Source organism: Amblyomma mixtum, chromosome 2 (genome assembly GCF_055824585.1).
Source record: "Amblyomma mixtum isolate Tamu chromosome 2, ASM5582458v1, whole genome shotgun sequence".
Lineage (NCBI taxonomy): Eukaryota > Metazoa > Arthropoda > Arachnida > Ixodida > Ixodidae > Amblyomma > Amblyomma mixtum.
This window is the reverse complement of record NC_143013.1, coordinates 147457526-147482745: the sequence shown is the minus strand read 5'-3', so window position 1 is coordinate 147482745 and position 25220 is coordinate 147457526. Positions and strand designations below refer to the sequence as shown.

The 25220-nt window shown below is 47.0% G+C and overlaps 1 protein-coding gene across 1 annotated transcript in view; it reads left to right on the top strand.

Moving 5' to 3' along the window:
• Positions 1-25220, top strand: part of LOC149361207 (venom metalloproteinase antarease-like TtrivMP_A) — a 69832-nt gene that overhangs the window by 23886 nt on the left and 20726 nt on the right. Inside the window, exons 3-9 of the mRNA XM_089568019.1 lie at positions 4699-4794; positions 4879-5011; positions 12925-12963; positions 13757-13885; positions 16990-17084; positions 21681-21752; positions 21807-21937. Coding sequence (XP_089424145.1) covers positions 4699-4794; positions 4879-5011; positions 12925-12963; positions 13757-13885; positions 16990-17084; positions 21681-21752; positions 21807-21937 — 695 coding nt within the window. The remainder of the gene's footprint in view (positions 1-4698; positions 4795-4878; positions 5012-12924; positions 12964-13756; positions 13886-16989; positions 17085-21680; positions 21753-21806; positions 21938-25220) is intronic.

The following is a 25220-nucleotide window of genomic DNA, read 5'->3' as shown; positions in this document are numbered from 1 at the left end:
CTCTATGCGCTGTGTCCTCAGCTGGAATATCAACAATCGCTTCGTATATTATTCGCATAAGCCGCGGCATATCCCATGTTTGATTGATATAAACGCGTATTTAGGTGCAACATACGTACAGATGGGGTAAAAGGTAAACGGAGGTTTCATCAACAGTTCATGTCTCCTCTTAATTCGAGGGCCCACATCATGGCCCACGAGGGCCCACATTTATATTGTTTGCATGGTAAGAAAAAATGCGATTAAAATTGCAAACAGCTAAATTAGAAGTGTTTTGGCAAAACATGCATCCTCCAGATTGCATTTTAGGGCATGCAGAGCCTACTTCGAAAGTAAAGAGCTCAAGGGATTTCCTCTAAGGCGTGCATTTAGTCTCTTGTATAGTCCATGCTAGTCGATACTACCCTGGTGGTGAGGACGAGAAATCCGCTCACTTGGGGGCGCAGGCGATTTTTAGCGGGTCAATACAGCATAGTCCAGAAACAAGCCTTTGCGGTAGTTTCTTTTGATAAGGGTGGTACCTAATGTGTAAGCTTTGCAGACGTAGCATTCATGTAAAGAACACCTAGCTACCGGCGACTTCACTAAAGTCACCTATTTAGCTCACTGTTACTGATGCTCTATTCGTCGCTTTTCCACTCCCCAAACACTATGCAATAAGTGCACTTTCTGGCCGACCTCGACTACGTTGCCGCAAGTGGCACATTTCCACGATTCCCATTTGCTCGCTCCCTATGTTCCTGATAATTGTGAGTATCTGTGGAACCCTGTTACTGACAAGCCAAAGAAGGGGAAAGTTGCGGTCACTTTTCGGTGATTTGCCGGGCTTCCGCGAAAATCTGCCTACAAAAAGTATGGGGAGCCCCTATATGGGGGCACAACTGCTTTTCCGACGACATTATTTTTAAGCCCACAGCCGGCTTGATCGGCCAGCAGTTTCTGTATATTCGTGAGCCTTGGCTTTTTCGTTCCTTGCCGACTGGGGACTAATTCGCTGCAACTTCGGATGGAATGATAAAGCTAAATGTCCCATCTTTATGGTAACCAGGTGAGACGAAACCCCAATTTTAAACATATGTGTGGCCATGTGTTCCCTGTTTTCAATATTTCCACCTTCCCAATATACGCCTAAAGTGCTTTCCTGTGCTGCGACTCGACAAGCCACTTATCACCCCCCGCTCATATAGCGCTCTTTTTCATGGGGTGAGTACTGTTCCCGCTAAATTAGGTTGTTTTCCCTCCCCCTTTAGCCCAGTAGATGTGAACAGCTCTACTTATTCCTGTACAATTACTAGTCCGTCCTCCGAACGCCAACCTCGGCTCCGCCAAAATAGCTAAGGCCACCAGCTTGTGCTGATGTGAGTTATCTTTGAGTCAACCTTTCAGTGCATTTTTTTACGCTTTTTGTATTTTTATTTATTTTATTTCAAAATACTGCAGGCCTATGTGGCCGAAGCAGGAGGGGCAAAGAACATAACAACACACAAAAGAAACGAAAAACAACACACAGCACAGTTTTGAGACCTTTATCAGAACCTGCCGACAGGAAACCGCTGGCGGCAAAGAGGAAATGCGTGCTCCAATGATCGCCACTGATTATGAAAATTTCAAGCATCAAATGCTTTTAGGTCGCATTCTCAGAAAATTGCAGCGAAGCTTTATTCTATAATAAACTACCCTAATCTCGCCAACTGTATCGGCAGTTTCCTTTTACAACGCTTCAATACATATATTTAGACTGCGAAATATCAACGCCCACTGACGTTTCATAGCAGTCTTGAATTGTTCCGTTGTGAGCTAAATTTTTTTCACATTGTACGTCAATAACCTACGGCTTAATTTATTAAAAAAACATCCGCCTTTATGATCAGTACTGTTTACTTTATGATATACCTTAATGAACCCTGGATCATGAGTTCGTTAACAAGTCTTTCTGTAACTTCTGCAATTAGTCTAGATTGAAAATGAGCATTAATTTCATCAAAAACTGTTTTAATGTCATTCTCCACGCACACAGCTAATTTCTTAGTATATACTCATTCAAAGAAAACTACATAAACACCTCTAAAAAACAGATCGACATGCGTTCACGTAGCACAAAGCTCTTCATAGGCGTGGATAGTAGCGGTGCGCTTTTCCTGTTTGCTTGATATCAAGTTGTTTGCATAGAAATTTCTGATATGCTCAAACCTAGAATTCAACGGCTTCGTGTGAAATTTTAATATTATGGTGGATGTCAACAAAGTGGAATGAAAAATGGTGTCCTTTTTATATTCCTTCGAAATTACAGGTTTGTCGCTTTGTTGTCGTCTGTCCTACCTAGGGCTTCCTCCACTTTACTCAAGTGGTCGAAATAAACGTTTATATTCTGGCACTTATTATTAACTCACAGTGATTTGAGTCATCCGGAAAACTTTTAAAATATTCTGTGCCATCACCATTCAGAATTTATCACTACTGTGAATAACAGCGCAGATACAAGGAACAGAGAAAGTAGACAGGAGCTCGTCTTTGTCCCTTGCCTGAGCGCTGTTATTCAGTCAGTGTGTACCGGGTAGTCTGAACGAAAAAAACGTAGCGTTGAAATAGGCCACAGAAAGATGAGGGCAGGACGGGGCTACCATGTACCAGCTAGCTCAAATCGCAGTATCACTGAAATTATGGTTAAGTAAAGATTTTTCCCTTGACACCTCGTATTTACCTGTTCTATTAGTTTTTTTTTTGTTTTCGCGCACTCCCTTTGTGGCCCTAGTGATGTTTTGGCTTTGAAAGAATATTTCGTTTCTGCCATTTTGACCACAGATGTTTTTGATGAGCCTATTCTTGTGCTTTCAAAGACTATAATATTACTGTCATTTTTATTATTTTTGTTTCATTTCATTGCCTCTTGCCCGACCTTCATATGACGTTGCAATATCTGAAAATAAATAAATATATGTTCGCCTTAGAATAAGGGTGAACCCGGAACTAAGCCGGAAGGCAAATTTATCACCGAACGTGCAGCCGAATCTAAGGCGGAAAATTTTGGAAACAATCTGAAATTTCTTGTACAATGGTATTGAGCACAAACAGAACTTCGCCGTACCATATCTCGAAACCAAATTTCAACCAGCACCACAGCAAAAACTTGCTCTTCATTTACCGATGCGTTGACCACTCAGCCATCGCTGCAACCTCTCGTCCAACGAGTACTGGTCGGTAGCTGCTAGCTTCTTAAAATTGTTTCGTCATTCTTTCTGCGCTTAGGAAGGCTCGGTGCGAAGGTCTTACTGTAATGTGCTCTTTAGGTAAACGAAAAACGGGAGATGGCGGTAGCTCCTCCAAAAGCAAAATCGGCCACGGAGACCATGGTAACTGCGTGTGTACAAGAAGAAAAGCGGTCGAAGGCGGGCACTCGGCCAGTAAGCAAATAGCCTTGGCAATACCATACTGTAACACCAGCCAGTAGAAGCCGCCGCGGTGGCTCAGTGGTTATGGTGCTGGGCTGCTGACCCGAAAGACGCGGGTTTGGTCCCGGCCGCGGCGGTCGAATTTCGATGGAGGCGAATTTCTAGAGGCTCGTGTACTGTGCGATGTCAGTGCATGTTTAACCACCCCAGGTGGTCGAAATTTCCGGAGCCTTCACTACGGCGTTTCTCATAGCCTGAGTCGCTTTGGGGCGTTAAATTCAATTAACTAACTAATCAACCAGCCATTAGCCATAGAGCCCGGCCAATACCACACACCGTGTAACACCAGCCAGTATCCAAAGAGCCCTGATAATACCACACCGCGTCTAACACGAGCCGATAGCCAAAGAGCCCGGTCAATACAACTCTCCGTGTAACACCATCTATGAGCTCTCCTGGCAAGTGCTGCAGGTATTATGAGCTTTCCTGTCAAGTGCTGCAGTTCGCTTCATGTTTGCACCTACTCTAGGTGACGAGATATTCTACAATCCGTTTTAGTATTGGCTGAACCATAGAGAATTTCAATTATGTTGCTTGCCTTATCGCCTAGAACCGCGTCGTAATTTCTATGGGACTTAGCTTCATTGCATTGTTTCTTGCAGCCGCTTTCGTTGTCATCAGTATGATCTCTGCTATATCGCGCCTGATCCCTCTGGCTATGTTCGTCATCGTCAGGGTCAGCATATTCGACCAAGATCACGTGAACGCAGTACGCGCAGATCGTGCCTCTCACCGTATGTTCTGTTCGCTGTCATTAGTTGCAGCGCGGGCTGGCAGCAAAACGACTCATAACGCCTCTTACGCTAACACTCGTGAATCTCTCTGATTCGGTTCAGGAGCGTGAGATTAGCTGTTGTGCACGCGCCTGCACCGTAGTGGGCCGTGATGTTAGCAGGGCCAGCGGCATACAATTTACATTTCGAGGATGCCTATCAACCACGCTGAATCGTCCTCTGTGGAATGGAGCAATTATGCGCGAGGCCCGATCCACAAAGATACACTGGACTGAGCAGAGACGAACTTTTTCTGGACGGTGCACGCTAACACGCAGCGCGCCTGTATGCTCATGTTCATGTGTGCACATTTTTCACGCTGTGAAGCGCTCATCGTAACCCACCCATAACAACCAGACCTTATGCGATGCGTGGCGCCGTCATTGCGTTAGTAATGTTGCGAATCAGCTAGCACTGATAGCTCGGCTTCCTCTTTGGCTAGGCAGCTGTAATTATTCAGTATGCATATATTGCAGGTTGACGGCGCATTCTACGAGAGACATCTATACCAAGATGTGAAAAGGGAAGCATCCCTCATTGTTAAACCAGGAGGGAATGGACATTACGACGTTGTAAGTTAATATTCCACTATCCGCGTTAACCTCCTCAACGTAGACATACTTCACGGCTCCTCCACATAAAGTGTGTTTGTCTAGACTGGCCTCCTGAATTTCACACATCGAATTGAGCCTGACGAGAATATAGCGAGATCGTTATCTGGAGCTCGAGCACACAAAATATTCAAGATCCCTTTCAAGGATGGAATCCACCGCATTGCAGAAGCTTTGGGTGAGTTTTATAAAACAAAAAAAAACCTTACTTCTTTTGCGCTAGCCTCGTAATGAAAATGAAAGAAAAGACATGATAAGCACCACCGTTTGTTGCTCTCTTGGACTGTAAATTTAAATGGCCGACGTTTACAGTCGAATAACATTTAGGTCGCACGTGCACTCGCCTGCACACCTCTCTAGAGTCCTCGAACAGAGCATCGGGGACAACATTCGAGTTCATTTACAGCCGATCAGGGGATCGATACATGACCTTACCGAGCGCGCATATTCACGTGGACGGTGTTTCGCTTCTTATGCCTTTAAAAGCTGTACCCGGTCTACCAGTAAGCGGAAACGATCTTAAATAATTAACAGAGCGCTGCGATAGAGCTCCCTAGACAGCTGTGTTGACGACTGTACAAAACAATGGACACTGTTCAGTCGGGTAAAATTTTAACACAGCCTATTGATAGGGAAGCAAGGAGGCGAAATATTGCTCACATGTTTAAATATTTTGTTTGTCACATTTGAACCTTTCTGCTGAGTATGCACTTCTAAACCGTTATACGTTCAAATGTACATGACTCAGTGATCACGGTGCTCGGCTGCTGACCCGAAAGACACAGGTTCGATGCCGTCCGCGGTGGTGGAATTTCTATGGAAGCGAAATTCTAGAAGCCCGTGTACTGTGCGATGTAAGTGCACGTTAAAGAATCCCAGATGGTCAAAATTACCAGAGGCCTTCACTACGGCGTCACTCATAGCACGAGCCGCTTTGAGACGTTCAACACCCACAGAACTATAACCAATAACGGCGTTTTTTAGAATTTTTTTAACCAATTAAGGGCAGTAAAGGCTAGAGAAAAGCATGAACCACAATGAAGGCATTAAAAAGAATAATATAAGCTACTTTTCAGGGAATTCTGAAAATTAAAGCGCTTGCCGTAAGAGCAAATGATCATTATTTTCTATTGCAATGAGCTCCATACCAGGAGAAAACGCTGCGTGTTGACGTAAAACGCAGGTCTTCTAAGCTTTTTGTGCATATTCAAGAAGTCATTTGCAAAGTTTCACTCCTGACAAAAATTAATTATATGGAAGCCGAAAAGCGCTGGGCAAACACCATATTGTGCACTGAAACGAACGAAGCAGGGGGCGGTCAGGAAGGCAATTGGCGCAGGAAATAAATAAATGGGAGTTTAATATTCGGTCGGAAGACCCTAAGTGCGCATCAATCGTGCGCAAGAAGTTACGAGGCTCTTAAAAAAATTAAGTATGAAACAAATATTTTTACTGCACTAAAACGAATTAACTACTCAAACTTTTTCGCCATCAGTGGCTCAATAACAGACCATAGCGTAATTAGCGCTCAGTTTCATGAGGCTGCAGTATTGACAAGCAATATTTCTTCCCCCTTACTCCCCTCTCGAGCTCAGATATTTGAAAGCTCTGACAAAGGTACGCGATTTCAAACACGACCTTCCCACTAAACGAAGTGGCACTAACGCAGACCCCGTCATCCTCTGACATCCTTGTACAAGCTTCAACAATGTACTGTTTGTTTGTTGTAGAAATACGGTATGGTTAATTGCACCAAAACTGCTATATATCTATTGATTTGTAGTGCGATGTTAAGCTGCTCGCAGCACTTCTGTGGGTGCCCGTGGACATTATCTGTCGTAGTCCGGCGTTTGCACAACGCCCGGACACTCCAGTGTAACATCGACCGAGGAAAAATGGGATCCACTAAACGACGTCTGCATCGCACTGCAACTATTAATTTTCGCGTCGCGTTTCGCAAACGTTCCAATGAGCACAGAAATCAACTGTTGACTCTTTTGCTGAGTACTGTCAATCTAAAGGTGCCCATGAGTACAGTGGTGAGCAGCCCTGTCTGGAGCGCGCCGACGGTGCTCTGCAGAGCTAGTCAGCGCCTTTACCTCTCAATTCTTGCGCTTCACGCCACAATGGCCGCGGCGTACCGAAGCGTGGCCTTGTGGTAGAGCATCCGCCTCGCATTCGGGAGGTGCTGGGTTCGATCCCCAGTGCCGCCGGGTGGGTACCCGGCGGCACTGGGGATCGAACCCAGCACCTCCCGAATGTGAGGCGAGCACCAGGCCAGGTGCTCGGCCTGGTGCTCGGCTCTTCTAGGGTGAGATGCTTGGGAAAAGGGTCGTAGACCACACAGTTGCCTTGACGGATGAGAGATAAGTTCCCCCGTCAAGCAACCCCCGTCAAGGGACCCCTAGGCCTCTTCCGAGAAAAGTTGGGCAGCGTCCATTACTCACCCGAGGGAAAGTGGTGTCGGTGTGAGGCGGTCCCATTTGAGTGTGATGGCGGGAGCGCGGAGGGCACGATCCCTTCGTTAAGGTCGGCGACAGACTCTCAGAAAACCCGGAGGAGCCGGCTTCTCGTTTCGACGCTCTGCTGCCAGTGTTTCCTTTCTTAGTACAGTTGTAAATAAATCCTAGTTGCTTGTTTCTAAAAGTATTTTGATCTCCTGCTGGTATTGAAAACAAACAATTCTTTGGTGCAAGAACACGGGAAAAAGAACAGAGCATCGGCAACGTGAGGAAAGCGATTGCAACCACAGCGGACAGCGGCGTTGGAGCGACTCCAGACATTGAGGAAGAAGACGCACACCGAACTGGACCGGCTCAACGAGGACTTCGCGGGACTATTGACGACGGAGGACCTGGGGCATCAGCAACTAGATCGCATCTCTAGAATCTCAGATGAGTTAGATCTCCTTTCAGCGAGATGAAAGAGCAAGATGTCCTAATTGAGCCGCATATTCGTGACGAAGGTCAAGCGGAAGAATACAAAGGTGTTCATCAGAGCAACGCGCTCATCACACGAATGCGGACCCGATTTAGGCGGTAGAGTTATAGAAATTCTCCTAACGGAGCAACGAGCACTGTGAATACAGAAGCCCCCGGGATCGCATCGTCTACTGACCGCACCGGACAACTTGCCGAAGCTCGAGCTCCAGATAGTCAGCGGCAACACGCTTGAATAGCAACTATTCTGAAGACAGTTTTGGCAAGCAGTACACGACAAGAACCGCCTAACAAGCGCCGAGGAGTTCGTGTACCTGATTACAGCGTTGGCGGGAAAAGCAGCAACAGTACTGACCGGCATAGAGGCAATGGAGAAAAACTACGAATACGCAACAAATACACTCCAAGAGCGCTTCGGGTGACAGGATGTGCTCGTGCAAGAACACTTTAAGCAGCTGTTAAACCTGCCCCCGGTTTCAGCTCTGGGTGATGTTAACGCGCTGCGGTGCCTCTACGACCACGTTCTGCAAAACATCCCAAGACCTGCCACGTTAGACCTGACACGTTAGGCTCCGAATCAGACAGTTAGGGTGCGATGCTATACGTGTCTTTACTTCTTCTACTGCCTGCTGTGTGGGCTATGGAGTATCATAGGGCCTACAGTACGCACAAGGATATCCTCGACAGCTCGAGTCTCCAAGCTGTTCTACTGGCAGTTCGCTTGGTAGTAGACAGCAGGGAAAAGGTACACGGAGGAAGCACGGACTTTCATCAGCGAACACCAAGACTTTAACGCTCCAGAGAATGGCATTGTTCACTACGCTGTCCGAAGTGTGGCCGACATCACATGACTTCAATTTTTGACCCACCTGTTCCGAATGTCAGCGGCCACACCGCTACTGGGTTGCACTCAACAGCGTCTCTCAGCAGCAGCAACAAAAACGCCGTGCTGCTGCAGACTGCACAGGTGTGGGTGGACGGGCCTGAAAGAAAGCGCCTTGCTCGCTGTCTGTTCGACGAAGACAGCCAGAGATCATTTGTCAAGAAGCAGCTCTAGCGAGGACTGAATCTGCAGGTGACCGATGCAAAAGAAGTGGCCATCTACCCCTTCTGTGGCTCGGCCAACGTTACGAAGGAAAAACGACGCCGAGTTCGAGTGCGGTTGAGAAGCGAATACAGCCGAAAGGAGCACTGCATTAATGCGCTTGAAATTGAAGACATCTGCTCCGACAAGCTCCTTCACCCAGAAAATGCTACCGAGATAAGAGAGATGGCTGATTTCGAATTAGCCGATGTCGCCGTTCCACCAGCTCGCCAGGTCACACAAGGAATCGAAATTCTGATCGGCGCGGATTACTACTCGACTGCAAAGCACGCAGAAGTGAGGAGAGTGCAAGGAGCCTTGGTTACGCTGAAGACAGACTTCGGTTAAACCCTGGAGGGACCGATAACGCACTCTGCTTCAGGTGTGTTGTGCTCTGCGACAAAGAACGTCTGCGACAAAGAAGCAAAGCCTATCGGACGAACTTCGAGCATTCCGGGAGCTGGAGCTCCTCGGCATCACTTCCAGCGGCTGCCCTCCAGGGAAGGTAGAAGAGCAGGTGCGAGAAGATTTCAATCGTTTTTTGACTTTGACCGATGGGCACTTCGAGGCAAGCCTTCCGTGGAAGCCACTAGACCAAGGACTAGCAAGCAACGAAGCTGTAGCAAAACTGCGCCTGGGCAGGTTGTTACAGCGTCTGCGGCTTAACAGACAGGATAATGGCCTCTGATGGACCTATCCGCGACTACATAGATCAAAGCTTTGTTGGAAAGGTTCCAGTAGAAGAAACCGACAGTACATCTGCTCGAGTATACTATATGCTCATCGTTGGCAGTACCGAAGGCGCCTGCAGGCGCCAGGGAAAGCAGTGTCGGTGTGCGACGGATTGATTTGTTTGTGAGGGCGGGCGCAGAGGGTACGACTCCTCCGTCAGAGTCGGCGGTAGCATCTCAGAGATTCCGGTGGAGGGAGCCGCTCATTTCGACGCTCTCCCGCTTAGTGTCGTTGTAAATAAATCCTAGGTCGTTTTTTTAATGCGTTTCGATCACCCGCCTGTCATGGAAACGTGAATAACGTGTGTTTCAGATCTATTGTTTTATGGCGGGTCTTTGCGCTCTTGTGAACAGCTACAATTGACACTGCATTTTGCATGTGGACAGATCTAGGAACTTGGATTCAGAAACGCGCTGTCATCCTCAGAACCCGTTTTATTTGTTTCTTGTTACCTTATTTTTTTTAAAGCACCTGGTCGATGCTTCTTTCAAAGGGGAGTAATGCCGCGAACCTTTGCGCCGTTCGTTTGCTCATTTTTTAAAGCTTCCGGCACGCCGCGACCAGATTTATCTAGATCGATCGCATCGAGATGAAGCGGATTATATGTTGTTACAGAATGTTGTAGTAACTTTTCACGCCGTACCTCGAAAGCTCGCAATCAGCTTCAAATTGTGCGCGGCGGAGAGCAGCGAGCATTCTGTTTGGCGCCCGCCGAACACATTGTTGGTACGCTGCCGCCGAGTCATTCAGTTCTTTGTGGGCGCAAGTCAGCCCAATAAACAGCTACTTTTGGAAGTCTTCATTCGCTGTGTTCCCGCTGCCTGGGTTGCAGTCTCCAATACTTGACAATATGCTGTTCCAAAGCGTTACGCCAGGAAATCAGTGAGTTATAGGTGCCCATTAGGAGCCCATACGTGTGCAATAACGATCACTTCATTGGTTTTTGTAAACATAAGGGCTCTTGCTCGATGGTGCAGAAATAAAAAAAAAGCAGTTTTGCAAACGATTTGGTTGCGTATGCACGATTCGATAGCTTACAGAATTTTCTCCTAGCGTGTGATCTAACAGTGGCACGTATCTGCAAAAGCCGGTTTGTCGCTAAAGCCTTGTCCTTGAATAAATGAATAAAGAAAATATTGCCGAGACTGGGATTGAAACCCACCGCAGCGTGAACGGACAGCCTCGCTGACCACTGTACGAAAGCACTCTGCTATCCCCCCCCCCCCCCCGCTCACGCATCGGGTTAAATCACTACACTCTTCAGGGCTGATTTGAAATTGTCGTCTTCATCAGCTTCCATCTCCGGCGCGAACAGATCATATCACCTTCATATCGCCTCCAGACGTGCCGACCACCGAACAAGGCAAAATTATGAGCCAATCAGGCTAAACACATGCTTTCGCACGGCTAGTCCGTTTAACTACGTTACAACGCTACCATTTGTAGAAAATTATTTCAGACAAACTCTCGACAGAGCCCAGTATATACCGACGAACAGTGCTGAACAAATGTTTGAGGAGAATCCCCCCCAAGGTAGAGTAGATTTGTAATAATGGAGTAATCACTCATGGACGTCACCCAAGCGCAGCCAAGCGGCTACAAAAAGCTTTCTCAGAAACTTCGCAGTTAAAGAATAATTCATCCTGGTCTCGGGTTCGAACCCGGGAACACGGCTTTCCTTTGTAGCCGTTTGGCTACGCTTGGGTGGACGCCAATGAGTAATTACTCCTTTATTACCCAAGAACCCGTGTTATTCCTTCATGGGACAGCATATATGTTCGTTTATTGGTTTATTGGGGTTTAACGTCCCAAAGCAACTCAGGCTATGAGGGACGCCGTAGTGAAGGGCTCCGGAAATTTCGACCACCTGGGGTTCTTTAACGTACACTGACATCGCACAGCACACGGGCCCCTAGAATTTCGCCTCTATCGAAATTCAACCACCGCGGCAGGGATCGAACCCGTGTCTTTGGGGTCAGCAGCCGAGCGCCATAACCACGGAGCCACCGCGGCGGCTAGCATACATGTATTCTGTGCAGAATTCCATGAAAAATGTTTGGTTGCACGAGCAGATGAGCTGTACAGAAATAGTTGTCAATAAATTTCACATTTTTAATACGAATAGTTCAGTGAAAAAAAAGTGGGACATGCTTGCCCCACTGGTACCACAAAGAGATAAAGTGGGACGTATTTATTCGATTGACATACATGGGTTTCCTCGCTGTAAGTTATCTGGTACCAACTACTATAAAACATGTTTGCATTTGTTCGCATGTTCTTGAACTTGTTCGCAATGTTCCTTGTTCCTGTCGTGCAGCGCCACCGGCAACAACGCCTTGGTTGAACTTTTACAGGGCTGGGTTCTTTGCTGGTGAGCCTGAGCTTCACCCTACAGACCACCCATTCATGGCCATTTTCGTTACCCTCCTTTTTTACTAGGAAAGACTTCTTGCTGCTAGTGATTCTGAATATTCCAGACATGATATTTCAAAATAACCACGCAAAATTTAGTCCTAAGGCTCAGATAAATGTCCAACTAATTTCAGAATGCTACACAAAAAGTGCTTTGCTTTTTTTACTTGCCATCTGCAATCTCCAGATTCCAAAAAGGAATGACGGGGCATTTTGGTATTTTTTTTCGCTAGATGGAATGTAGCCAAAAACTTCCAACGCACTCGAAAAACGAATGAACGAAGTTGCAAGGTCTCGACTCGCTACCTCATCCAGTAGCCGTGGCTGAAGCTACTTTTACACAAAGCACTGAAACAGGAAGATAAGTGGCGGCAGAGCTTAAGTGGACTCCTGCCTGCCATTGCCTCTTGCGAGCCGTTCAGTATCGGAAAAAAAGTGGACCGTATGTGCCCCATAAGCCCGTTGTGGTTTAAGCGGGGAGGGCAAGGCAATATTATTCTTATTTATTTCAATCGCCCATCCTAATTTATGTCCCCGCCATCCAGTAGTGGCACGGGTGAGGTTTCTCATTTAACTCAACCTATCATCTGTCCGACATCCACTTTGAGCCCACCCGAGTGGCTCAGTGGTTATGGCACTCGAATTTCGACGGCGGCGAAATTCTAAAGGCCCGTTTACTGTGCGATGTGAGTGCACGTCAAAGATTCCCAGGGGGTCGATATTTCCGAAGCCCTTTACTACGGCGTTCCTCATAGCGAGAGCCGCTTTGAGAAGTTAAACCCCATAAACATCGACCTATTACCTGTCCTACAAAGGGGTATTACACGCAATCAAGCAGCGTCCCAGCGAGACATGTGAATTTGGCTTGAATGAGAAAATAACTTAAATTCTACAAACGTGAAGCTATATATTTCTCCCTTTCAGAGGACAAAGTTGGCAGGAGCGCTATGGCCCCTCACACAGGTACGTTTAGCCTACACTCTATTAGTTCTCTTTAGCTAAATGATAATCAAGAGGCCGGTGCAGTGTTTTGGTGGAATCTTCCAAGGGGAACTAAACTTGCAATAAGGAAGAAATCACTCATTGGGATCGCGCAGACGTATAGCTCCAAAGCAATGCTATACCGCTACCGCGGAAACTTCGTAGTTAAATAACAAATTTGCCCAGGTCAAAGGTTCTAACACTGGACCACAGCTTCACCTGTTAGCTCATTTGGTAGAGCGACTGCTGCAGTGAAGCGGTGGCACCTGGTTCGAACCCAGGATTATGGGAAAAATATAACTGTAACTACGAAGTTTCTGTGCAATCTGTATAGCCTTCCTCTGTAGCCGTATGGCTGCGTTTGCGGTACGCCAGTGAGTAATTGCTTCCTTATGGGAATGAGGATGGCCTCTCGTATAAGTTTCTTTAAAAATCTAAAAAGAAGAAGTGTTTAATCCGACAGGCAATTTCAACTACAAATTTCGGGTGCGAAATGGCGTCATCTCAGTTTCCAAGCACATTCAAAGAATAAGGTGCTTGAATGTCTATCAGCAGCATCATCGATCGATAAAGAATACGAATGAGCGGGTGCGTCTAGGTGCCGGCAAAATTGGGCTTTCATTTGCAAGGGACGCCGTTTTAGAGAATACCACTTTCTTAGAGTTCCTAGTGACCGACTTCCTGTTTTTCAACAGGGCCGAACAAACAACTGCCATGAGTTTTCTTCGAGCTTGCTTTGCTACAATGCAATTTCATCTTTTTGTTTCGTCGACAGAAAAAAGAGCTTTCCTAGACAGCGTCACAATTGAGGTTTTCTACATTAGTGACTACGAACATACCAAGTATTTTTGGAACCGGACGGAAGAAAGGATTCAATACGCAGCCATATTGATGCACTCAGCAAGTATACGTCCATTATGCATGGTTTTATATGCATTAACGTATCCTAAAATTATTTTTCTATGCACATATCTATGTAAATATTTCTGCCATGATTGCTCTCCTGATGTGTCATGCTGTAGAACAATGCTCGGTGGCCGGAGAGAAGGGCACCCACATAAAATGCCTGATTTACAAACAAAAAATACAGCCAGGATTAGTTTGCAACAAAGTAGTGTTACAGAGGAAAGCAACTGCCTGAATAACAATCAGCCAAAACGATTTTCGCATTACCAAAAGTGTTTTTTTTTTTGTTACGAAGACGTTCTAAACAAAAAAATCCTTTAATTTCAAGAGCCACGCGAGAATTCAGAACAGACCTGTGTTTCAAGCTTCTTCTCTGGCGAGATAAATTCTTTGCGCCTCAATAACGCTTATCTAAGCAACAACCTTATCTCCCTAAATATGGAATGCAGCAGCTGTAATTGGAGTGGAAGACCAAGTAATCTTCATCGACCGCATTGTTTCGCTGTATTAGTGCCCCCGTTTTCGTCTGCTTATGTCTCTTTCCGCGCAATCTAAACGCGCTCTACGTAAAATAAAATTCATGGCGCAGAGCCCGCCTTGAAGCAGGCTACAGATCGAATCAGACGGTTTTTGGTTTACGCGCCACCTTGTTCTTGTGGGACATATATGCTTGTTCGAGAGGCTAACTCAGCATTTAAGTGTACAATAATCTATTGACATCAACTCGAGCCTCTTGCGGCTATTGAGTACGCCACGTTTTTATAGTGTATGCTGCGAGAACTGCTCTTTGCTAAAAAGAAAACTGCGACATTCTGAACAACATTCATAAAGAAGAAAATGCGATAGCATTTAATTTGCCTGCTGTGGTGTGTACAGAGGGTCTCTAAAGTTCTTATCGCGATTTGGCCGTGAAAACTCCGCTGGAACCAGTTTAATTGTCGTTGCATGGTATGCATGAGTCATCACCTTCTAGAATGTTGAGTACCTTTCTTGTATTATCGTATGGGTTTACCCTAATCCGTTCCAATAATTATCTTAATGTACCTAGCAATATCCGCTTATCTGCAATAATTCATGTTCTAAAATAGGCCTACTTTCAATATATGGAGAACTCTTGGCATTTTCAGGGAGAGCCTACTTCCAAATCTTGGGGGTTCTCAGGTATTCAAATTTTGCGGTGCCATATGTTTTGTCCACTGGTCGTGATATGGTATTGATGATGTCGCGACCCCTCTCAATCGCATTATTAGATATAGGGGAGTGGCGCAGCCGTCAAACGATGCACCACTGTCCCGGCAGGCGGCAGTTTCAAAGAGGGCCATCGGTGGAGCTTCTGAGACCAAGGTTGTTCTTCTTGAGCTCCCGTATAGGCTCATGCGCAGCGCCACGCTGGGCAGGTGGCAATCGCTTTCAATTTGGCAACTTTGGGCAGTTAGGCTATATTCCATTGGGAAGGTTGTGATGACGTCACAGGGTCAAGAGATCTCTCTCGACCGATCAGCGAATTTCGCGACAGACAAGCTGGACAATTTTGTAAGTTGACCATTTCAAATTGCTAGCGCCATAACAACAGTGCAGCACCTACAATTCTAGCACCTTAACTTCATATTCATCCTGAAGTGTGTCCATTTGTTCGGTGCGAATAACGATGGCATTAAAATTACGGCATTATTGCACGGATGAAAATGAACAATGAAGTTAAGCGCCAACCTCTTCCTTGCAGATTTCTTCTGCATCAACAAACAAGGCCTGAAAGATATCCGTCCTATGCAGAAGGAAAATGAAGAAAAATGTCTTTTAATTCGTTAGCAAATGCATGATTGTTGCTCCGAATGCCATTATTACGGCATGATGGGTCTTAATTCTGAATCATCCAAGCGCTGACCTAAGACGCATTTTATCCCGTTAATTCCCTATTTCGCGTTAATTTTACAGCCGCTACTTCTACGTTTCATTTGGATTATGTGGGTTTAACGTTCCAAAGCGACTCAGGCTATGAGGCACGTCGTAGTGAAAGGCTCCGGAAATTGCGACCACCTGCAGCAGCCATAGCAGCCGCTGGGGCTCATTGGCTACGTCGTTAGGCTGCTGACCCGAAAGAGGCGGCTTAGATCCTGGCCGCGGCGGTCGCGTTTCCATGGAGGCGAAATGATAGATGCCCGTGCACTGTGCGATGTTTATGCACGTTAAGTAACCCCAGGTGCTTCATTTGCTTATACAGTTGAAGATTGGTTACCAATTTGACTATCCCTTGCTAAAAAAAACGCGACCTGCATCTCAGCATAAGCAGGAAGAACCGTTTTTATGACATGTCTTACGATAAACGCATTCCAATCGTTTTTTCCCCAAACTAGGACTAGGAACAAAAAATGCCTTTGTTATGCATTCAATCTCTTCCTGGTAGGTTTCATCTCAGGAATAATTTTTCCACAATGGCTTTTGAATGTGGGCTCAATACTTGGCCTTGCGTGAGGGTTGCGGTTTTTCTTCGTTGTTTAGAAATTGGCCCTTAAAGAGTTAATGCTTGCAAAGCAAAACATTGAGGTTATTTATCTGCATTTATGCAGAATATTTTGTTAAAAGAGCCACAATTATTAGAAACAAATCACAAAACTAGGTTTAGTCGAATAAGTACTCCTGAGATCCGGAAATTGAAGATTCATTCCGAAGGTTCATCTAACACTAAGAATCCAGAGAAATGGTATGTTATCGGTCCGAGAATAAAAAAACCTGCATTAGTATGTCGTGGTCTGTGCAACCAAATTTAATGCTCTTCAAATATTGACACTAGGATTGGAAGTAGAAGTAGAAAGCGATGGCAGCGGGTAGAAGTAGACGACGCTGAAGTGTTGGTCGGTTTTTCTGGTGCCCTCGTTCAGCCGCTGCAGTTTCTTTTCAGTGTAACAACTGTTACACATCTGGTGGAGGTGCTGGAGGCAGCCCTCCAGCTGCCTCCCAGCGCGCCGTCTGTTACATCGCTGTCTGAAGTTGTCCGGGACGAGGTGCGCCTAGCAGCACAGCAGCAACAACTCTGTGAGATCCCAAGACAGACTGAGGTCAGACCTACTTATGAATCTGTCCTCTGCCGGGCCCCAACGTCAGGCTACGACGTGAATACTGCGACTCACGCAGCGCAGCCGTCTGGTCTTTCTCGTGTGCCTGCTCGACCAGCTTACCAGCGGCCACGGAAGTGTGATGTGTGGCGTGCACCGGACCGGCGGCCCCTTTGCTACCACTGTGGTGAGGCGGGACATCTTTACAGGGCCTGCCCGTACCGCCGAGTGGGCCTGCGTGGTTTCGCGCCCGACGACCCTTGCCCCCGGAATGGCGAACGCCCATTCGAAATTGAAGCTCATCTGTCGGCCCGTCAGAGGCCTGGGACATACGGTCGCTACGATCCTAGGTCGTCATCTCCGCTGCGTTACCGTTCCCCAAACCCTCGCCGAGATGCCGGCTATCCTGAGCGGCGTTCTCCCAGTCCACGTCGGGAAAACTAATTCCAGCGGTCTCCGGAGGCAAGGCCGCTGCTGTCGGGAAAACTGAAGATCCTCCGCCGCCGATATACCGATACGCTGATTCCTCACAGGGGCAGGGTAGCGACAGCATCCGACGCGCTACTTCTGATTTGTGTGTGACGATTGACGGAACTGACACCATCGCTTTACTTGATGCTGGTGCTGACTATTCAGTGATGAGCCACACCCTCGCCCAGGAATTGAGCAAAGTTTTGACACCATGGTTGGGCCCTAGCATTCGCACGGCTGGAGGTCACCTCATTAGCCCGGCCGGAAGGTGCACAGCCCGAGTCGGCATCCGCGGTTTCGTCTACGTGGGTGAATTCGTCGTCTTGCGCGAGTGTTCAAGAGATTTGAACCTGGGCCTCGACTTTCTGCAGGCAAACGTTGCTGTGATCGATCTACACGAGGCGCGAGTCACATTTTCGACGAAGCAAGCCGTGGCGCACAGTGACACAGAAGGCCCAGGAGTCAACGCTCTGCGTATAGTCGAAGACGACGTAATGCTGCCACCACGATCCAGTGTGCTGGTGTTAGTGAGGAACGACTCGTTTCACGACTACGAATGTATTGCGGACAGTCACCCATCGCTGTTGCTCGAGAAGGGTGTGGCTATCGCGCGCGGTCTTGTCGAACTGAATGACGGCTGTGCGACAGTTTTTCTGACGAATTTCACGAATGAAATTCAGCACCTCGCCAAGGGAACGGCCGTCGCCTTCCTCAACGACGTGGATAGGTTGCCGAATCTGTGCCCCGTAGAGGTGAATCTTCACGATGACGACGCACCAAGTAACGCCCTTCAGAAGGTTAAAATCAACCCGGAGTTGTCACCTCATCAGAAAAACCTCCTGTCGTCGCTGCTACTTGATTTTAAAGATTGCTTCGCGGCGAGCTCCAAGGTCGGACGTACGCCGGTAGCCAAGCATCGCATTGTCACCGATTCGGCCACGCCCCCAGTTTGTCAGCGTCCATACCGCGTTTCGCCCAAAGAGCGTGAAGCTATTCGAACGCAAGTCGATGAAATGCTTGCAGACGATGTTATACAACCGTCCACAAGTCCGAGGGCGTCGCCGGTGGTCCTGGTGAAAAAGAAAGACAACACGTTGCGATTCTGTGTTGATTACAGGAAACTGAATAATGTTACCAAAAAGGACGTATACCCACTCCCGAGGATCGATGATGCGCTTGACCGACTCCGGGACGCCAGGTTCTTCTCTTCCTTAGATCTGAAAAGCGGATATTGGCAGATCGAGGTGGACGAGCGAGACCGCGAAAAAACGGCTTTCGTGACACCCGACGGTCTGTACGAATTTAAGGTGCTCCCATTTGGACTTTGCTCCGCTCCGGTCACGTTTCAACGCATGATGGACACTGTTTTAGCTGGTTTGAAGTGGCAGTCGTGCCTTGTGTACCTGGACGACGTGGTCATCTTTTCATCTAGCTTGGAACAACACTTGCAGCGATTGCGCATTGTCCTTCAAGCTCTCCAGTCTGCACAACTAACGATCAAGCCAGAGAAATGCCATTTCGCCTTCGAGGAGCTCCGTTTCTTAGGACATGTTGTCAGCGCACAAGGTGTTCTTCCAGACCCCGACAAGACTTCCGCCGTCTCCAGTTTCCCACGCCCAACCGACAAGAAGGCCCTCCGTCGTTTTTTGGGCCTCTGCTCGTATTACCGTCGCTTTGTTAAAGATCTTTCTCGCCTAGCTGAGCCATTGACTGGCTTGACTCGAGATGACACACCTTTCGTATGGGGAAGTGCCCAAGACGCAGCCTTCGAGGAACTCCGCTGCCGCCTTCAAAGTCCACCAATACTAGCTCATTTTGACGAGAATGCAGAGACTGATGTCCACACTGACGCCAGCAATGTAGGCCTCGGAGCGATCCTCGTACAGTGGCAGGACGGCGCAGAGCGAGTAATCGCCTACGCGAGCCGCACACTTTCTCGATCTGAACGGAACTATTCGACAACAGAAAAAGAGTGCCTTGCCGTCATCTGGGCTCTGAGTAAGTTCCGACCTTACATCTACGGCCGACCGTTTCGTGTTGTCAGCGATCATCACTCGTTATGCTGGCTAGCTAGCATTCAAGACCCTTCTGGCCGGTTGGCTAGATGGAGCCTCCGTTTGCAGGAGTACGACGTTACGGTCGTCTATAAATCGGGTCGGCAGCACCAAGACGCGGACTGTTTATCACGAGCGCCCGTGGAACCGGCTACGCAAGACATCACCGAAGATTGCCCTATTCTTTGTGTCATTAGCATCTCCCGTATGGCGCAGCTTCAACGCGCAGATTCTGAGTTGGCGCCACTCGTTAAGTATCTTGAGGGTCTTAATGCTCATGTACCTCGTGTGTTTCGCCGTGGACTACAGTCCTTCATTCTGCGGCGTGAAGTCGTCTACAAGCGCAACTTTGACAGCAACAAGGAGACGTTTCTGCTTGCTGTGCCATTGAAGAAGGATGGATAACTGGGCGAGTTTGTACTGATACGTCGTGGGAGGGAACAGCGCGAAACAAAACGACGGACAAAGTAAGAGGACACAAAGACGAGCGCTCGTCTTTGTGTCCTCTTACTTTGTCCGTCGTTTTGTTTCGCGCTGTTCCCTCCCACGATGTGTTGTTGTGCCATCCCAGTTACGCTCCGAAATCTTAAGCGCTTGCCATGATTAAAAATCCGCCGGCCATTTGGGGGTCAGTCGCACACTGGAAAAGATTCGGCTTAAGTATTACTGGCCCAATTTACTACCATCCGTGCGTAGATACGTAACAACATGCCGGGATTGCCAACGGCACAAATCTCCTCCTCTGAAGCCAGCCGGCTTTCTGCAGCCCATAGCACCACCAAAGACCCCTTTTCAGCAAATTGGCATAGACCTCCTCGGCCCTTTTCCGAAGTCGTCCAGAGGAAAACGGTGGATTGCGGTCGCGACAGATTAGACCCGCTACGCTGAGACCACGTCACTTGCAAACGGTACTGCTGCTGAAGTCGCCGACTTCTTCGTCCACAACATCGTCCTGCGTCATGCCGCTCCGGCAGCTATCATTACTGACCGTGGAGCTGCATTTACGGCCCGCTTCACTCAGGCTGTGCTCAATCTCACGCACACCAGCCATAGATGTATAACGGCCTACCACCCGCAGACAAATGGCTTGGTGGAACGCCTCAACAGGACCTTGACCGACGTGCTTTCCATGTATATTGATATCGAGCACAAGACATGGGACGAAATTCTTCCATACGCAGCATTCGCGTATAATATCGCGCAGCAAGAGATGACGCAGTTCACTCCGTTCGAATTAGTCTTCGGTCGACAGGTTACCACCCCCCTGGATGCTATGCTACCCGTGGACCCCCCTGACGGTGAGAGTGAACTTGATGTCGACGTCGCCACTTATGTTCAGCGCGCGGAAGAAGCGCGGCAACTGGCCAGACACCGCATTCACCGTCAGCAGCAGATCGATGCTGACCGCTACAACATTGGACTCCGCTACGTCACCTACAACCCAGGCGACTATGTGTGGGTTTGGACGCCCGTTCGTCGCCGCGGGCTGTCCGAAAAGTTACTGCGCCGCTACTTCAGCCCTTACCTTGTTGTCCGCCGCCTCAGCGACGTAACGTACGAAGTTTCACCAGCCCCGCCAGCTCGTTCATCGCACAACGGCAAGCGCAGCGACGTTGTGCATGTGGTGCGAATGAAGCCGTACTACGAGCGACCCCCTGAGTGACTTTCCGGCCGCATGTAGTTATATTCCTGGATGTCAACCTAGTGGTGTAACTCTTGAACACGTTTCCTCTTCGCTATTCGGTCTGCCGGTAACACCGCATCGGGGCGATGCTCCGGAAGAGGGGGCAGTGACACGAGGATTGGAAGTAGAAGTAGAAAGCGATGGCAGCGGGTAGAAGTAGACGACGCTGAAGTGTTGGTCGGTTTCTCTGGTGCCCTCGTTCAGCCGCTGCAGTTTCTTTTCAGTGTAACAACTGTTACAATATTATCTACAGCCTTAGGTAGCGAATATCGCAAAGTAACCAAGTCGCTTAAATAATAAGGCTAGTTTCGTTTGAAACAGACAGCATTGATTGCTGTAGCACACTTGCAATAAAAGCTGTGAACTCGCAGGGTACACAGTTGCGCGCTTAGCACCTGAAGGGGTTGCCCACGTTTCGTAGGTCGAATGCACATTTGATCCACGAGTTCTGCATTACCCCTTAAATCATACAACAGTCGAAATCAGCACGTAGCATACTTAACGTTTTTTTTTCCAATTTCTACTTTCTAGGTCAGCCTGCGCACTCAGCAGCTTTATACTCCGGCATTCATAGCTTTGACGGCCATTGCAGGATCTTTTACCGTAAGTAGAGCCGTCAATAATTTCTTTTTATTTCAGAGTTACCATTTCTTGCAGACGAACGAAGCTTATGTGAAGCTGCTGCGTCCTCACCAACTGATAGGAAATGAAACACTTTTCAGCCTGTCGAAATATATGTGGGCAAACTACACAATGCGAATAGCCGACGTCGTCTATTTGGTGACAGCGTGAGTATTCTTACAATTTTAAAGTAGCAAGCAGTATGAAAAGCACTTTACAATGCTTAAACTCACACCTGTTGCGTCATTAGTGAAGGCACTTCAGAGTAGCTTAATACACTCGGCTTATTATTTCTGCACAATCCAAAGTCCTTATCGTTGGCCTGAAATAAGACAGGCGTAATAGGTTCTTTTGTTTCTGTGTGTTGAACGGCGTTTACCCACGTCGCGAACCTGCAAGCAAATATATGCAAAGACTGCTCTGTACCTCAAAATTGAATGAGTTGAACACTTTCAGATTATCTTAACAGCAGCTGAGAGTTCATTGCTTTTGCACCAGTATTGTTCAACAGTTTAGAAAAGTCGGACAATTTTTGTGAGTACTTAGTTCACCTTATTTCACACAGACAACATCAGTGACTGATCACGTAGGCATATACGCGCACTCAATCTCTGACTTATTCTTCTGTCAAACCAATTAATGCATAGACGATATGTTCGGTTATCATCTGAAGCTCTTCCTCAACGTAAGCTGAGTTAACAATGTGCTCTAGTAAAGCACGACCCCTCATAAGAAATAAAAAGCTGTCACCTCAAAAGCAGCCCTTCCTTGGCGCGCCGTGCCATTTCCCGACATCTGTCTTCATTTCTTGCTCTGGGAGAGCAACTGTTTTTTTCTGTTCTCTAGACAAGAAATGACCCTGCAAATCTGTCCAGCCGGAACTTAAAATGAAGCCAATATTACTGACTTGGCGACACTAGCGGTAGACACTGTAAAAAGAATTCGCCAAAGTCGCGTTCCCAAATGCAGACGACGGGACGCACATGGTTGAGCATGAGCAGCTATACGTCCCTCGTGCAGAAAAACCAGAACAATGAATGGAAAGGCGAGCACGAAGCACACAAACACTACTGACCTCTTCGCTATTACTTTCTCAGGAACAATGAAAGACCCCCCTTCCCCCCAAGCGCAGTCGAAAAGATCAGATCCGAAATGAAGAGAATGTATTCCACAACACTCTCACGATACCATAACGTCCGCCATAAACAGACATGGACGCAAAAAATTAATACTTCTTACGTAGAGACTTAGGGAACAATCGGTAACACGCATACCAGTGCTTGTAACGCCAGACGCCTGAAAAGTTTCTTCCTGGATTGGTTCCAATGATTTAGCGCCTGTGCTTTTTGCGCTGTGACACTTGCCTCAGTGTAGGCTGAAACGCGAAGAGGCCAGTTCATATCAAAAATAACTGGAGATGACGCCCTCACTTATTCAACTGTCGGGTGAACTGCCTGCTTTGTACTTGAATAGCAGGTTCTAACATTGACCGATTTTTTAAACCAGTTGGTTACGGAAGCACTTAAACTCAGTTTACATAGTTATGCAACGAAAGGGATCAACTTTATTTCATTGCTGAACCCAGATCATTACGGCTTTCAGGGGGGCTTCCTTCCGTTAACAGAATTTGTTCATGTAGTGCGCTGTACACCAGGTCGCTGCAATTATACAGATCTTTGGGTGCAGACTTTAGAATGGCACTCACGCTACTTCATCTTACTTAACTACTGAGGAGTATCACTGCTTTTATCTCAATTTATGAACTGTTTAGTGGGTTCGTGACAACTTTCCTATATCACTTCCGTCGGAACAGTGTCGTGTTCTGAGCTCCCTCAAACCTTATCAATGTCACGTCAAGCGGTCTAGAAGGGCTCAGTGCTGAGTCTGGTACTTTTTCACATTTATCTTTCTGACATCCCCGCAAAGCTTTCCTCTTGCATACGACTGTTTGCTGTTGACTGCATTGTGTGCATACAATCTAATGTGATGAAGACTGCTGTGATTTAAAAAAAGCCTATAAAATACTTATGCATTCATAGAAGTGGTGTATACTGCTGCTATTGCATATTAAAACTTGGTTCCACCAAAAAGAAGTACCTGCTGGCATAACATGCGCAGTTAATTCGCTCACAACAGAGAACGCGCAAGAAGAAAAATATTTATGAGAGTACCACACTTAAAATTTTGTCGGCACCACCATGTGGAATACACTCGAAGCAGCACAGGCAAACGGACCATTATGGCAAGTCGTTTTACACTGGTCCTTTGCACGGCCGACCTTAGCCAATATGTTTCCAATACTAGGCTGATTACCTGTGCTTCTTGGGAGAAGCAAGCAAAATGTTAGGAGTTATCTATGGGATCACTACTCTGTCTCAACGAAGTGCGAAATATTTATTTTACAAAACCTGGATGATCCCGGTCCTCCCTTATTGCTGCCCAATGTAAAAGAACTTGCAGCGTGTGACAGAAACAAATTCAAGAAGGTACAAAATGTGAATACTCAATATTTCCTGGAAGGCAGTTTTCTCACGAAACCAATTTTTCAGGGTCTGCGATGGTGGCAGAAACATAAATTCGGATCTCAATGCAGAGTGTGCTTTAGGGCTCTCGGAAATCTTGAATAAATGAGGTTAATAGGCTTGATCTTAGGGAAAGGCTTAGATTTAACTTGTACCTTTGGTCGCACCGATCGGAAAGGAGCTCGGTAATCGAATCATTTGTTTTCATACAGTCTACGTAAATATGCACATTTACCACAGTGCTAATAGCTGCATGTGTAGCCAAGGACACACGAAACCGCCCTGTGTAGGATGAACTTGCCGCCACAGTGGACACTGCGAAATGCCGCATATCCTTGTGGCAATGCTCTTTGAAGGAATAAGGAGCCCAGAAACAGCCTACGTATACGATGGCGAGAAGCCAGCGTGGAATTACCATGAGGCAACTTTATCTGACGCAACGGTTTTACTTAGTGAAGCCAGAAACGCATCATGTCTAGGATAAAACGAAGTAGTTTTATATTCAGAGAAGAGGGGCATTCACAAGTTTTCTGTTTTTATGTCCCTCCTATAAAGTACCGCTCTTGCAACCGCAAACTCTGCTATTTGAAATCTCCTCAGATAACGTCGGTTAAAAATACGCATTTCAAAAGCAGCTTGCAACTGTCCATAGCGTGAAATAACCAGGAGTGTGAGCTTGAGCCCCTATTTCTTGAGAGAAATTTTTGAACCAGTATTTAGAATGTGTTGAAAACCACTGTTAGTATTCATGAACAAAAAGCGAGGTTTCACAAAGGCGCATGGCATGGCATTTTCCTGAAAAATTGATACAAGCACAGGCGTAATTTTTAGGTTGGCATAAGCTAGCTTCAAAAACTTTTATTTTATCTGGCATGCTAAACGAGAACAAAGATTTTAGTAGAACGTTTGCCGCTGTTTCAATTAGAAA